General features: G+C 40.3%; 1 protein-coding gene across 3 annotated transcripts in view; it reads left to right on the forward strand.

Moving 5' to 3' along the window:
• The window catches only part of DUSP11 (dual specificity phosphatase 11), an 18593-nt gene extending 4817 nt beyond the window's left edge, over positions 1-13776 (forward strand). For all 3 annotated transcript variants that reach the window (XM_027772960.1, XM_027772961.1, XM_006151245.3), the window contains 7 exons: positions 2416-2547; positions 4026-4149; positions 5775-5835; positions 8708-8754; positions 9913-9988; positions 10217-10399; positions 11868-13776. In XM_027772960.1, the coding sequence (XP_027628761.1) occupies positions 2416-2547; positions 4026-4149; positions 5775-5835; positions 8708-8754; positions 9913-9988; positions 10217-10399; positions 11868-12129 (885 nt within the window). In that variant the 3' untranslated portion in view covers positions 12130-13776. The remainder of the gene's footprint in view (positions 1-2415; positions 2548-4025; positions 4150-5774; positions 5836-8707; positions 8755-9912; positions 9989-10216; positions 10400-11867) is intronic.
• The last annotated feature ends 246 nt before the right edge of the window (positions 13777-14022 follow it).

Below are 14022 nucleotides of genomic sequence, written 5' to 3' on the forward strand. Positions count from 1 at the left end.
CCCTCCCCTCCCATTGTCACCACTGCCCCCCCCCCCCCCCACCCCCACCCCGGGGGGAGCGGGGGAAGCCCTGGATCAGCAAGACCAAGATTTCAGAATGGAGCCTGTGAAGGTTGTGTTTTTGTTTTAACTAGAAAAAAAATAGGCGATGAAAGCATTTCACAGACAAAAAAATGTCACAAGAAAAGTGAAGTGAAGATAAATATGTCTTCCAGATCCCATGTCTTACTACATTTGCTTCGCATAGTATGGGTTAGCATCAGGAAAGGCCTCCCTGAAATATGTTGGGAATTTATCGTTTGTTAATCATAGGTCAGCCTTCCTTTTTTCATCTGCTGTGTCAGCTTTTTTATGTCTCGATGTAAAACTTAGGTCATTTCAAAAAGAACACATAGTTCTTATTCACACCCGGATCCACCAATTCCACATAGAGTTTGATGTGTAATACCTAACAAATCTTTGTTAAAAGAATGGATTCCCCCACCCCCACATCTGTAGTTCCTACAAATATTATGATACTCCTTTTATCTCATTGTCCTAACTTCCCAAGTCTCTAGTCAAGGGTCTTTAAAAGTGAATTTCTATTCCTTCAGAAGGTTCCCTACTCACTCAACCCCTTGCCTGAAAGAAGAGAAATCCATGTACTTACCCCCACACAGCCATAGATCTTTCATACATGATGTCATTATTCAGGGTTCATCCAGGTACCTTCACATTTCACTCAGTGTTCAAATTGTGTATAAAGCATCAGGGTTTATAAAGACGTAAGCTTGCTCCGACTGTAGTCCCTGTACATGCTGTAGAGTTCGGGAGATGAAGTACCCTTGTGTGGCAGTGAAACATGTCATTGGTTCCCTGCATCTCTTATGAACATCATCTAAAGGAAGACAGCTTCGAGACTTGACGGTCGCTTTTCAAGCGTACTGGAATATGATACATCAAGTGTTAAGTGCTATGACAAATACTTTGGAATTCAAAGGAGAGAGCAGTGACTAGAGTTAATCACAGAAAACTTTTTAAAGGGTTTATGGCTTAAATTAGTTATCTAAGAATATTTATTTATTTATTTATTTGTAATTTTTTTTCTTTTATTGTGCCAGAGGGTGTATGCATTCATGGGAGAGAGAGAGAGAGAAAGCACCCGCCAACGGGGCCTGGTCACGCCGCAATCCTTTTTCCTCCAATTCTCCATCTCATCAGGATCCTGGGCATGTGCAAGTGTGCCTGCCCCTGTCCGGTGTGTAAGCTGCCAGGGCCTGGACTTGAACCCTGGTCGGCTATATGGGATCTGGCTTCCTCTGCACAGCGCTTAACTGCTGCGCTACGGGGTCGGCCCCTCTAAGGTTAGTTATTGTTCAGATAGGTAGAGATGATTGATCCATAAGTTCCAAGTGTTTTTAAGAAACTGGAGAGATAATGTGCCTTGTAACTAATTTATTTTTCAAAAATTTTTACAATATTATGTAGAAGACTCAATATCATATATCTGTCAGACTTTTCTAAGTTAATTTATAAATCTAATAACATCTCAGTAGGAATTTTTAAAATTAGTCTGATTCTGAAACTATTCTGGAGGGAGGGGGTTCATCTACCAGATATTATGTAATATTAAAAGTTGTTGTTGGAACAAAGGAAATAGAGCAGTAAAACTATTTGATATGATACTATAAGGGTGGATGTATATCACAGTTTATTGGTCAAAGCCCATAGAATGTTTACAGACGTAATGTAAACTATGGACTTGGTGAAGGATGTGTCAGTTGGTTTATCGATTGTAACTAATGGGCCAGATGATATAGAATATTGATGGCAGTCTGAGATGGTGAAGGAAAGAAACATAAGTACTTGTGAGAACTATCCTTTCAGTTCAGTTTTGCTGTGATGCTAAAACTGTCCTAAATACTAAAGTCTGTTAATGAAAAAAATTATATGTATTTATACTTATATATACACACTATATACACACACTTATAGACATGTGTGGGTGTGTATACATAAATGCATGTAACAGAGTACAAAGTCCAGGAATAAGCTAAGTACGTGAATAAATACTTAGCAACAGAAGCCATCTTTCTTATGTATAGACATTTAAGAAATATTTGTAAGTATTAAATGTAATAGGCACTCTACTTTGAGCTGGAGATACCGTAGTGCGTAATTGATACAGTCCCAGCCTCGTGGGAGTGAATGGTCTGATTAGGAGCCCAATATGAAATAAACCCACAGAGGTAAATACATAGAAATGAGCATGTTTTCTTCTGATCACTCTGGAGGAAAGGAGTATACTATAGCTTCTACATTCTAGAAGAGTAGAACCTTCCGTTTGAATCTTATTTTATGTTAGCGTCACAGGGCTTAAAAAGAGAATTTAGGAGTTGAAACATACATTTGCTCATATTTCATGTTCTCTGACAGAGTTTTGAGAAGAATCTTACTCCAGAAGAATGCTTCTCCCCTTTGGATCTTTTTAACAAAATCCGAGAACAAGAAGAGGAACTTGGATTGATCATTGATTTAACCTATACTCAACGTTATTATAAACCAGAGGTAAGTGGAACTGTTAATTGAAAAGAACTTTCTTAATTCTGATACTAAAATAATTCACAGTAATAGGAAAATAAGTAAATGATTTTCTAATTACATGTTTTTATCTATTATTATTTTTTGAGAGAAGAGATTTTTGCTATAGGGCACGTGTACTCGCCAGAGAGAGAGAAAGCAAAAAATCCCCTCCCAGGTGAGATGGCCATGCTATAATCCCTTCTCCTCTGTTAATCCTCTTGGGTTTTTTTTTCTTATCCACACTCCCAGTCTCAGTTTCAAGCCATTGGGTCTGGGACTTGAACCACTGTCAACTATGTAGGAGTCCAGCTATGTAACCCTTACTCTATCTGCTGGTCCCATATTTTAATATTTTAAGAGAGGGTTTTTGTTTTTTTTGTTTTTTTTTTGCTATAGGGTGCGTGAGCTTGCCACAGAGAGATACAGAAACAATGAGAGATCACCCCGAAGGAGGGATGCCCACACCACAATCCCTTTTCCTCCATTTCCTCTCAGAATTTTGGGCATGCAGTCTCATGGGCCTGGCCAAACCACTGGATTTGGGACTTGAACCATGGTTTACTGCATGGAAGTCCAGCAGTGTAACCAATACACCATCTACTGGTCCAATCACATTTATTTATTTATTTATTTTGTGGAGAGGTTTTTCTATAGGGCACGTGTGCTTGCCAGAAAGAGAGACAGACAGAAAGCGAGAAATCACCCCCCAGGGAGTTGGCCATGCCACCTTCCCTTCTCCTCCATTCTCCTCTCAGGATCTGGGGCACGCATGCACATGCACCCGGTGTGAGTTTAAGCCACCGGGTCCGGGACTCGAACCGCAGTCGACTACATGGGGGTTCAGCAACATAGCCTTTATGCTAACTGCTGGTCCCATGTCCAGTTACATTTTTAATTGCCTCAAAATGAGATTGAAGATAAGACGTGAACTGTGATATTTGGCAGTGGTCTCTTTGTGTGCCTAAGAAATTCTGTAAGCTTCCATATTCTGTATTTTGGAAAATGAAGTAAACTTGGTAAGACAAGTAGTGGCCATGACAGGAAAGAGAGGAATACCTATTTTGTCTTTAGCATTTTAAGCATTTTCCTGAGCATGTGAAAACATCCTGGTAAAAGACAGTTGGTCTCTAAGTTCTGTACTTTCTTTTCCCAGTGTTTTTTGTTTTTTATTTTTTCACCAGAGGCATGTGCGCTTGCCAGAGAGAGGGGGGAATGAAAGCACCCCTTACTGGGGCACGCACACACATTCCTGACATGTTTTTAAGCTGCCAGGCCCCAGGACTCCAACCATGATCAGCCATGTGGAATTCCAGTGCCTTAATCACCACTGGCTCTTTTATCAGAATTGCTGACATACTAAGTTTGTTACAATCTCTTGGTTTATGTTCAGACTCTTCTAATTAATCTTTAGTCCTTTCCTTACAAATTAAATAATATGTATTTTTCATTGTTTTCCTTTATAGGATTTTCCAGAAACTGTTCCTTATTTAAAAATTTTTACAGCTGGTCATCAGATACCCAATGATGACACTATTTTTAAATTCAAATGTGCTGTTAATGGATTTTTGAAAGAAAATAAAGATAACAGTGAGTTCTTTTTTTCTTATGTGAACTTTGTTGTGTGTTTTCAGTGGGGTTGAAAATTTTTGATATTTTTAATCTAATATTAGACCTGTCATATTTGATGTTAAGGTGAAAATGTCAGATAGTGCTAATAAAGGTGTGGTATTTCTTGTTGGTGACAATTTACTTTGGAAAATGATTTTAGTGAAGAATATGAACTCATCTAACTCACTCATCTCTTTTTTTTCTTTTTTTAAAGTTGCTGGAGGGGATGCACATTCACTAGAGGGAGACAGAGTGGGTGGGGGACGTGGTCACGCTGTACTTCCTACTCCATTTCTCCATCCTGTGTGTCCAGCATGTTTTTCAAGTCACTGGAGCCAGGATTTGAACTACAGTCAGCTGTGTAGGATTCCACTCCATTAACTACCAGGCTACAGGACCATCCTTCACCCATCTCTTTTAAAAGAATTGACTGGAGCTCCAGGTGGTGGTGCAGTGGTAATGCAACTGGGCCCACATGGAAAGGATTCTGGGTTCACATCCCAGGACCTTCCTGAGAATCTGGGCCTATGTATGTGTGTGTGTCTAGGATCTGGGCTGGCTGAGACTGGGGATGGATCACAGTGTGAAGACCTTGTTGGGAGTCTTCCTGTGTCTCTCTGAAGGAATGAAAAAATAAACTTAAAACATCTTTTTTGAATGGGAAATATAAAATTAAAATGCCATTTTGTCTTATATATTGGGTGAGAGGTGGAAGAAAAATTACATCTCTTAATCTTTTGGACTGGCCCTGTAGCCTAGTATTTGAGGGAGCCCCAGAGCACATGGCCCACTGCAGTTTGAATCCCTGCCACTTTAAAAAAACATCGGTGCATGTGTGTGGGTGCCCAAAATCCTGACAGAATGGAGAAATGGAGGAGAAGGGATTGTCATGGTGTGACCACATACCGCAGGAGCTGCTTTCTTTCTCTCCCCACCACTGTCTTGCTCTCAGTATATGTACCCTCTGATTAAAAAAAAAATGAAAAGAGAAATGTGACGTAATTGATATCTTAGACTTGATTCTATGTTTTTTTCCCTCTTGCCTGCTGTGGAGCGTGGGTTTACATGTCCAAGCCTCACCTTTTTGTTGTAAAATATGAATAGTGCTGTTTACCTAAGCACCTCACAAGACAACAACCTGTGGTCTGTGAGGAACAGCAAACTGGGACTGGAGCACTATTCAGTATCAAAAGTGAAGACATTCCATTTGTTTGATGCAGGAACTTAGCTCATTCTTCTCATAGCCCCCTACCTCTTTTTTCCCCCTCCACTTTTTTCTCTAATTAAATCAAGTACTGAGGGACATTTTGTTCTATATTAAGATAAGGGGGTTGTCTCTGTAGTTTCACTTAGTAACTGACCAGGCCTTCTGTAGTTTACATCATGGACTAATTGGGCTTTGCAAAATTTCCCAGAGACAGTACATTTTGGCTTTGTATTTGGTGGTTCCTTAAAGTGTATTTCTAAAAACACATTCCTCTTCAGAGCTATTCCTTTTTAGAAGAGTCAATGTCATGGTAATTTGGAAGTTATTTTTGGGAAGATGATATTACTCATTTTCAGTGTATCTTCTTCAGTTACTTAACTATATTTCCTTTATATAGACAAACTCATTGGCATCCACTGTACTCATGGTTTAAACAGGACTGGCTACCTCATTTGCAGGTGAGTTCTCAGCCCCAGAGCCATCCGTGTTTAAGTTGTTTTGTCCGTTTATGGTGATAATGTAAGCTTGTTGCACAAATTGCCATCAGTATAGAAATGTATGATGTAGAAATAACCTTGTCCCCAACCCAAAGATTACCACCATAAATAATTTAGAACTATATTTTCAGACTTTAAAGATGCAGATATAAGCAAATACATATATAGTTTAATGGTATAAAAGTTAGGTGTTCTTTTTTATTTATAATTTAATACGTGGCAGACATCTTTCTATGAAAATAACATTACTTGGGGGCTTTTTTTTTCTTTTAAGAGACAGGGTCTTACTATTGATATATTGTCCAGGCTGGCCTCAGACTTACCATCCATGTGCTTCAGCCTCCGAAGTAGCTGGGGATGCAGGCATGAGCCATTGTGCTTAGCAGAGACTTGTTCTTTAAGAGCTGCATTTTTCCTTTAGTGACTATAAAAAAAGTTTTTGGTATTATAAAACGTTGAAGTAGTAAGCATTCCTTTATGAGCATCTTTGAATACATATGCCATTCCTCCAGAAATAATTTCCTTTTTTTGGAGGTCTTTTTTCCTTTCATTTGCTATTGAGCACATACGTGTACTCACTAGAGAGAGAGAAAGTGAAAAAGCACTACCCCGGGGGTGGGGGGTTGGGGGGTTGCCATTGCCACAGTTCCTTCTGCAGTCTTTTGGGATCTTGGGCATGCACACACACGCACCTGGCATACTTTTCAGACCACCAGGTATGGGACTCAAACTGCATTTGGCATGAGATCCAGCTGCCTCAACTAGCTGGCTAGTCCTCCTCACTTTTATTTATTTTTTTTATGGATAGTGCTATGCTGTACTGATTTTTGATTGTTTATTCAGAAAGTATTAATTGAGCATCTGTTATGTGTAAGCATTGTACTAGCAAAGAGGCATGCCTGCCCTTTGTGAATCCTAACAGTCTAGAGAGGGAATAGATAAGAATACCACAAATGTGTACAGAATTACAGTCTGACAGGTGTTCAGGAGATAGATACGGTACAAGAAGAGTACATAATAAGGAGGGTTTGACCTCACCAAGGGAGCTAAAAGGTTCCCTGGGGAAGTTTGAGCAAATATCTGAAGAATGAATAGGTATCAACCAAGTAGGGACATTGTGGAAAGAATTCTGGACATAAGGAACGGCAAAGACCTGGTGACAAGAAAACACACACTGTGTTGGAAGAACTAGCTATGGAGGCTGGGCTGGGAGGGAAGTATGGCATTCAAATGGAGTTGGAAGTATGGGTAGGAGCTAGGGCACGAGATGTAGTTAAGGTTTAGTCTTTATCTTTGTTTTTATTTTTCTTGCTATAGGGCATGTGTGCTCACCAGAGAGAGAGGAGGAAAGTAAATCATTCCCCAGGGGGTGTAGCCATACCAGAATCCCTCTCCTTTCTTCTCTAGGGATTTTGGGCATGCCCACCCGGCATGTTTTTCAAGCATCCAGGTTCGAGACTTAAACTATGAAGTCGGCCTTGTGGGATCCAGTCACTTTAACCTCTGTGCCACCTGCTGGTCCTAGTATTGGGTGAGTGTTGAATATAAATTTGCATTTTCAACCTGACTTTTTGTTTGTTTTTGCTATAAAGCACATGTGCTTGTGAGAGAGAGAGCATGGGAAAGTGAGAAATCACTCCTGGGCAGGGGTTGGGACAGGATGGCCACACCATAATCCTTTCTTCATTCCCCTCTTGGGATTTTGGGCATGTGTGCACATGCACCAAGTGTGATTTTCAAGCCAACAGGTCTGGGAGTTGAACTGCACATTCAGCCATGTCAGACTCAGCTGCCTTATCCTCCATGCTACCTGCTGGTACCTTAACCTATCATTTTACTAGTGAGTGGAGATACATTATTAAGAGAAAAAAGTAGAGAAGCAAGGAGATAAGTTTAGGAGACTTTTTTTTTTTTTTGGAGAGGTTTTCGCTATAGGGCGCGTGCGCTCACCAGACAGAGAGAGAAAGCTAGAAATCATCCCCCAGAGGGGATGGTCACACCGCAGTCCCTTCTGCTCCATTCTCCTCTCGGGATCTTGGGCACGCACGAACACGCACCTGGCGTGAGTTTTAAGCCACCAGGCCCAGGACGCGAACCGCGGTTGACTACTTAGGAGTCCAGCAACATAGCCATTACTCTAACTGCTGGTTCCCAGTTTAGGAGGCTTTTTGAAGGAATTGAGGCATAATAGTCGCTTGGACCAGGGTGTGGCAGTCACTTTGATGGGAAGGTAGGGGCATTTTCTAGTGAGAGGTAGTACCTTTTGTCAGGACTTGACAATGAGAGAAAGGGAGAAGTGACTGATAGCAATTGTCCCCCTAAGTTTCAGGTCCATACAGTTGTTTACACAACATTTAAAATTTTTTTTAATTGCCATAAAACGTATGCTTACCAGAGAGATAGAGCACCCCCCCCCGAGATGCAGTCACACTGCTGTCCCTTTTCGTCCATTTCTATATCCAGTCCCAATTTTGCCATGCATATTCATATCCAGTATGTTTTTTAAGCCCCTGGTGCTGGGATTTGAACCATGGTTGGCCATATGGTATCTGGTTCCCTAGGCAGCACTTAGCTGCTACACTAAGGTGCCAGTCCTATGCAGAATTCTTTAAGATACGATGCTAATATTTTTCCCAATTTGTCTCTTTCTTGTAGGTTCCTGATACTCTGTCATATTAAGGAATTCTTCTGTTTTTATTGTACAAAGCATTTTGTTCAAAAAGAACTGCTGAATTGTGTTAAGATACCTTTTTAATGTCTGCCGGTTTGATCTGCATTTTCTTTCATAATGAGTTAATTATATTAATGCAAATAATTATGTTGTTTTTTTCAGATACTTGATTGATGTAGAAGGCATGAAGCCAGATGATGCAATTGAATGTAAGTATTAGGGCTGTCCCTACTTGTCCCTTTTTGTAAAAGTTAAAGGTGAAAATACAGATGAATTTGTCAAGTTATGAAAGAAAAAAAGCTCGTAATTCATTTGTTCTGATATGAGATGATCTTTTGCCATAAGTAGCTTGTTAAAAACAAATTTAGACAAACCAAAATTAAACAGTTTAAACAAAGGGCAGGTGATTTAAATTAGGTAGCCTCCTGGAAGATGGCTTTCGATAGACTATAGCTAGCTGCGAGGTTTACAGGGAGTATATGTGGGTGGAACGGGAAGGTGATGTGTGCAGTGAGCAAAGGGAAAGCGTCGTACAGAAACTTAAGTGAGGGAGGGAGATAGATCATTGCTTATAAGTACAAAGTAGGCTGCACAAACAGGCTAAAACATGGGCTTTCAGTGACCGGCTTAAATGTGACTAGTGTGATTGGCTGTGGCTTAGTAACCAGCTCGAAAATACAAAAAATCCAGCCTAGCAGGTACGATTTCAGCTTACCTGGAGGGATCCAAATGTGAAAGTACATCAGCCATTTTAGGCCAGAATAGTTTAGTTTAACAGTTGTAGGGACCAGCAGTTAGCGTAATGGCTATGTCGCTGGACTCCCACGTAGTCGACCGTGGTTCGCGTCCTGGACCCGGTGGCTTAAAACTCACGCCGGGCGTGTGTGCGTGCGTGCCCAAGATCCTGAGAGGAGAATGGAGGAGAAGGGATTGCGGCATGGCCATCCCCCCTGGGGGGTGATTTCTCGCTTTCTATCTCTAATGTCTCTCTCTGTCTGTCTGGCGAACGCACGCGCCCTTTAGCGAAAAACCTCTCAAAAAAAAAAAAACTGGCTTTGTATTTTAGTCCCACTTCCATTTTCTGTCCTTTAAAAAATAAATAAAGGGGCCAGCAGGTGGCATGGTGGTTAAGGGCTCTGAACTTCCACATGGCCGACTGTGGTTCAAGTCTTGGACCTGGCAGCCTGCTTTCTGACTTTGAGCAAATACCTCACAAAAAAAAAAAAAAAAAAAAAAAACAGTTGTATCTGGGTGCTGTAGTGAGACATACAGCCTGAATAATTGGTAGTAAATTTCAGCTTTGTTCCTTTCTTTGAGAAAGATTTGCTTTTCATGCGGTTATTTTTAACAGTTCATACCTTCCCCAGTATTTAATAGGTGCCGAGGACATTGCTTAGAAAGACAAAACTACATTGAAGACCTTCAGAATGGTCCTATCAGAAAGTAAGTTCTGTGTTTCATGTGTGAGATTTGCAGTTAGGCAGATCTCGTTTTACGTAATTTAAGTTGCATACATCTATTATTCTGGGTGCTTGTTTACCTGCTGGGGGGACCGTAACCTAATAGGAACAGGGGATAAAGGGGTTGTTATTTTCGTAGGCCAAAATATAGTCAGTAAATAGGCTGCTTAATTTGCAAACCAGTGATATTGTGGAAATATTCTCTTTTGAGGAATTGGAATTCTGGAGCATCCAGGTCAACTGCTTTTGAAGACTCAGGACACCTCATGGAACCAGTCTACTCCACAAATATGTCTGTTAACAAAGTACCTAGGTATAACCTACATCGGACTCGAGGTTACCCAACACCTTGGCATTTCCACACCCAGTGCCCAAATTTGCAGCAGCCAGTCAGGTACCTGTGCTTTCCTTTTCTAGAACTGAAATAGCAATTGATACTATAAACTGACAATAAAAAATTGGTACTGTACATTATGATAATGAAGAATTGATGTTCTGTTATAATAGAAATGTGTAAGTTAAACCAATTGAGGTGTCTGTGGTGTTGGCTCTTGTATCTCCTATTGATCACTGAGCACAATTCTCAAATTTCCTGCTGTGTGTCAGACGCTGGGGGTAGATACTCAGGACATCGTAGTGTACGTTCCGAGACGTCAGTCCCAGTGTTATTTTATGGCAGTGGGAAAACTAGTAGTAGCCAGTATTCCTTTTTTTTTTTTTTTTTTTAAATAGTAGGTTATGTTTTTAACAGTGGGTGATACAGCTAAGTTAGTATTATATCCATACTATAAACATTTTTTTTCTTTTCTTTTTTTTTTTGAGAGGTTTTTGCTGTAAGGGCGCATGTGCTCACCGGAAAGACAGAGATAGAAAGAAAGTGAGAAATCACTCCCAGAGGGGATGGCCATGCAGCAATCCCTTCTCCATTCTCTTCTCTTGGGCATGCACGCACATGTACCCAGCATGAATTTAAGCCACCGGGTCCGGGACTCAAACCGCAGTCGACTACATGGGAGGATAGCGATACAGCCATTACACTAACTGCTGGTCCCTATACTATAAACATTTTATAAAGCCACTGAAAGAAAGAACTTGCATGGGGCCATTAGGTGGTGTGGTGTTTGAGGGTGCTGGATTCCCACTTGGCTGACCGTGGTTTGAGTCCCAGACCTGGTGGCTTGCTTTCTTACCCTCTCCCTCTCACTCTTATTGTCTCTCTGTGGAAGTTAAGTAAAATGATTCTTTAAAAAAGAAAGCGTGAGCTCACTGATGATAAATGAAAGTAATATGTTATGGCTTACCAGTCCAATAAAAAAAAATGCTAGAAGATCAAAAAGCAGTATATAGATCAGTTGAATTACATTAAGTGGAGTTGAAAGCTATAGGTGCTTTTATTTTTTTCTCAGATTACCAAATGTTCTTTTGTATGTTTAGATTTGCTTATCTTGCTTTCAAAACAATTACAAATATTTCCCAAATTGTTGCATGTACCATGGTTAGAGTTCTCTATACTTTATAATGAATTTACATATATGTTTGTTAATTTATAAAGTGAAAGCAGCTGTTTTCATTACTAGTTTATTCTGTTTTATGTCAGCCCTACCAGACTTTTGGAGAGAGAGTGTCTGATTGGAACAGTGTGAGCCTGCATATTTCTTTATAGGGTGAAGTGGAAAGGCTCCTGGCACCTGCCGTGTGCCAGGGCACTGGAGGTCATTTCGGTGTTGTGTCTCAATTAAGTAATTTGTCTGTTGTAGTCACACAGATAGGAAGCAGTAGAACCAGAATATCTGTGTATTATTTATAAAGCTTATTATCTATTGTAGTAATCCTAATAATCATTTATTACCTTCTGTTTTAAGAAAATTTTCACAGAATCCATATGTTTACCGGAGAGTCCCCAACCCTCCTCCTGGGCCCCCTGGAGAGAACTTTTCACAAGGGAGATATTCTTGGCATGCGAAACCAGGTGCCAGTCAAGCACGCCAGAACAGTATGCCCAGTCCTGATGGAATCCTCACCGTTACCATGGACTCCTGTACCCAGCCTGTTGGGGACACACCTAGTGATGCAAACCTTTCCTGGAAATCTACCTGGAGACCAGAGCCGGGCTCTTTAAGATAGCTGGAGTGACTTTAATCAGGTTAAATGAGGGTTTTTAAATCTATTTTATTGTTCCCTTTTGTGTTCAAGCTCAAGGGAAAATTATACTGATATTTACCTCTTTGGTGGTAAATCTGCAGTAATTACAGCAGTGCGGGAAGAAAAAAAATCTGTCATTCCAGGCTTAATCTTTTTCTAAAGGAAAGTGGTATTTTAGAACTGACAAAGTATTAAGAACTTTCCTTACAAATATTTTTAAAAATATTTCTTTTCTGTGTATTTCCTTCTGACTAGACTTGTGGTATGAGTGTGTGTATATACAGAAAGTTTTAGTGTTTGTGTCTTATTATATTATTGACCTAGTCATGAAGGCTATTTCCTCCTCAACTGTTAAAAATTTCTATTAAAATCTACCTAGAAGACCATTTCTTTAGAATCTTGCCACTATAACTGTATTTTTATGATTAAGTATTTTTTTCCTTGGTAGATGATTATGGGATTTAATCAGCTTTCTTTCTCTGAATTGTCATCTAACACAGAAATGGATAAACTTTTAGGCATTGTTAGTTGAGTAAGAGACACTGATAAAGCAAAGTTCTGCTTTATTAAATTACAGCATGTAGTTTCCCTGACAGGGTGGTTGTCATCAACTGGGGCAGAACTATCCAGAAAACTTGAAACGTATGTAAAGGTTGCTTAATGAACAGAGTAAGGTCTGACCATTAGCCCAGGATATCTGGGAAAACTGTGGTGTTACTGAACAACCGGGATCTTTCTCCGGGTGCCTCCCAGTGGTGACTTACCTTGACTTTTTCTGAATTGTCGATTTTGCTGGTTTACCTCTGAACATGCAGACACATCCTTTTGGGAGGGTGTTCACAAGGAAGTGTCTCGTCATCATGACACATGGTTGAGATATTTGATGAATACTTGGGCAACTTGGCTTCATTTTTGTAAGCTTCTGGTTTTGAGGGTTTATATCATAAAGTATCTGATACTACACTTGATAGTTCTTTCTTTTATATGAACATGTGGAACTGACCTCTAACTCACCTCTTCCTGTCTGCATCTAATTAACTCAGGTCATCTAATGATGGCTCATAGTTTTTCTCTACTACCACATGTAGCCAAGATACAGAAGTTCCTGCCAAAACAGTTCCCCAGGAACTGTTCCCTCAGAAATCATGAAGGCCCACTTGTAAAGAAACTGGAGAAAGACAACTAGTGAGGCAAAAAAGAACAACTAGTCTAATTGTGTTGAAGAGCCCCTTGGCAAGCAGCTTCTGAGGACACTGCCAGCACAAGTGTCATTGTAAGCACTGCCACCTTGAACAAAATGTTCTTGACCTTATTGTGCCCCCCTGTAGGCCCCATTTCAGTTATCATGGCTGTTAAAGTCTCCATCTGGGAGTTGCAGAGTCCTGCTAAAACACAATGCTCTGTGAGGCTGACCCATGTGGGGAGATTCTAGGTTTGCATCTGGTGACCTGCATGAGTGTGCAGGGTACATAGGTGCCCATGATCAGGGCTGGTTGAGGCTGGGGCAGATTGCAGAGTGAAGGTCATTTTGAGGTGCTGTCTCTCTCTCACTCATGAAAGAAATATCTAAAAAAAAAATGTTACTTGCAAAGTGATGAATATTAAATAAAGGAACTAGTCACCATTTGAGATCTCGTGTCTGATTTATCTGTCACCACACTGGTCCTGACTTCTGCATGCACCGCACCATCAAAAGGCCTTGAGCCAAAGGACTCGTCAAAACCCTTTTAAAAAGGCTTTAACAATCTGTTTAGGCTTTTTGAATCATTATTTTAAAAAACAGATGAATAATTTAAAATTCAGATAGCTCTACCAATATTACATGGAAGAGAGCAGTCCACTTACCCCTGGTTATTTTCCAAAAGTAACCAGTTT

Source organism: Tupaia chinensis, unplaced genomic scaffold (assembly GCF_000334495.1).
Source record: "Tupaia chinensis unplaced genomic scaffold, TupChi_1.0 Scaffold000316_1, whole genome shotgun sequence".
In the NCBI taxonomy this organism is placed as follows: Eukaryota; Metazoa; Chordata; class Mammalia; order Scandentia; family Tupaiidae; genus Tupaia; species Tupaia belangeri.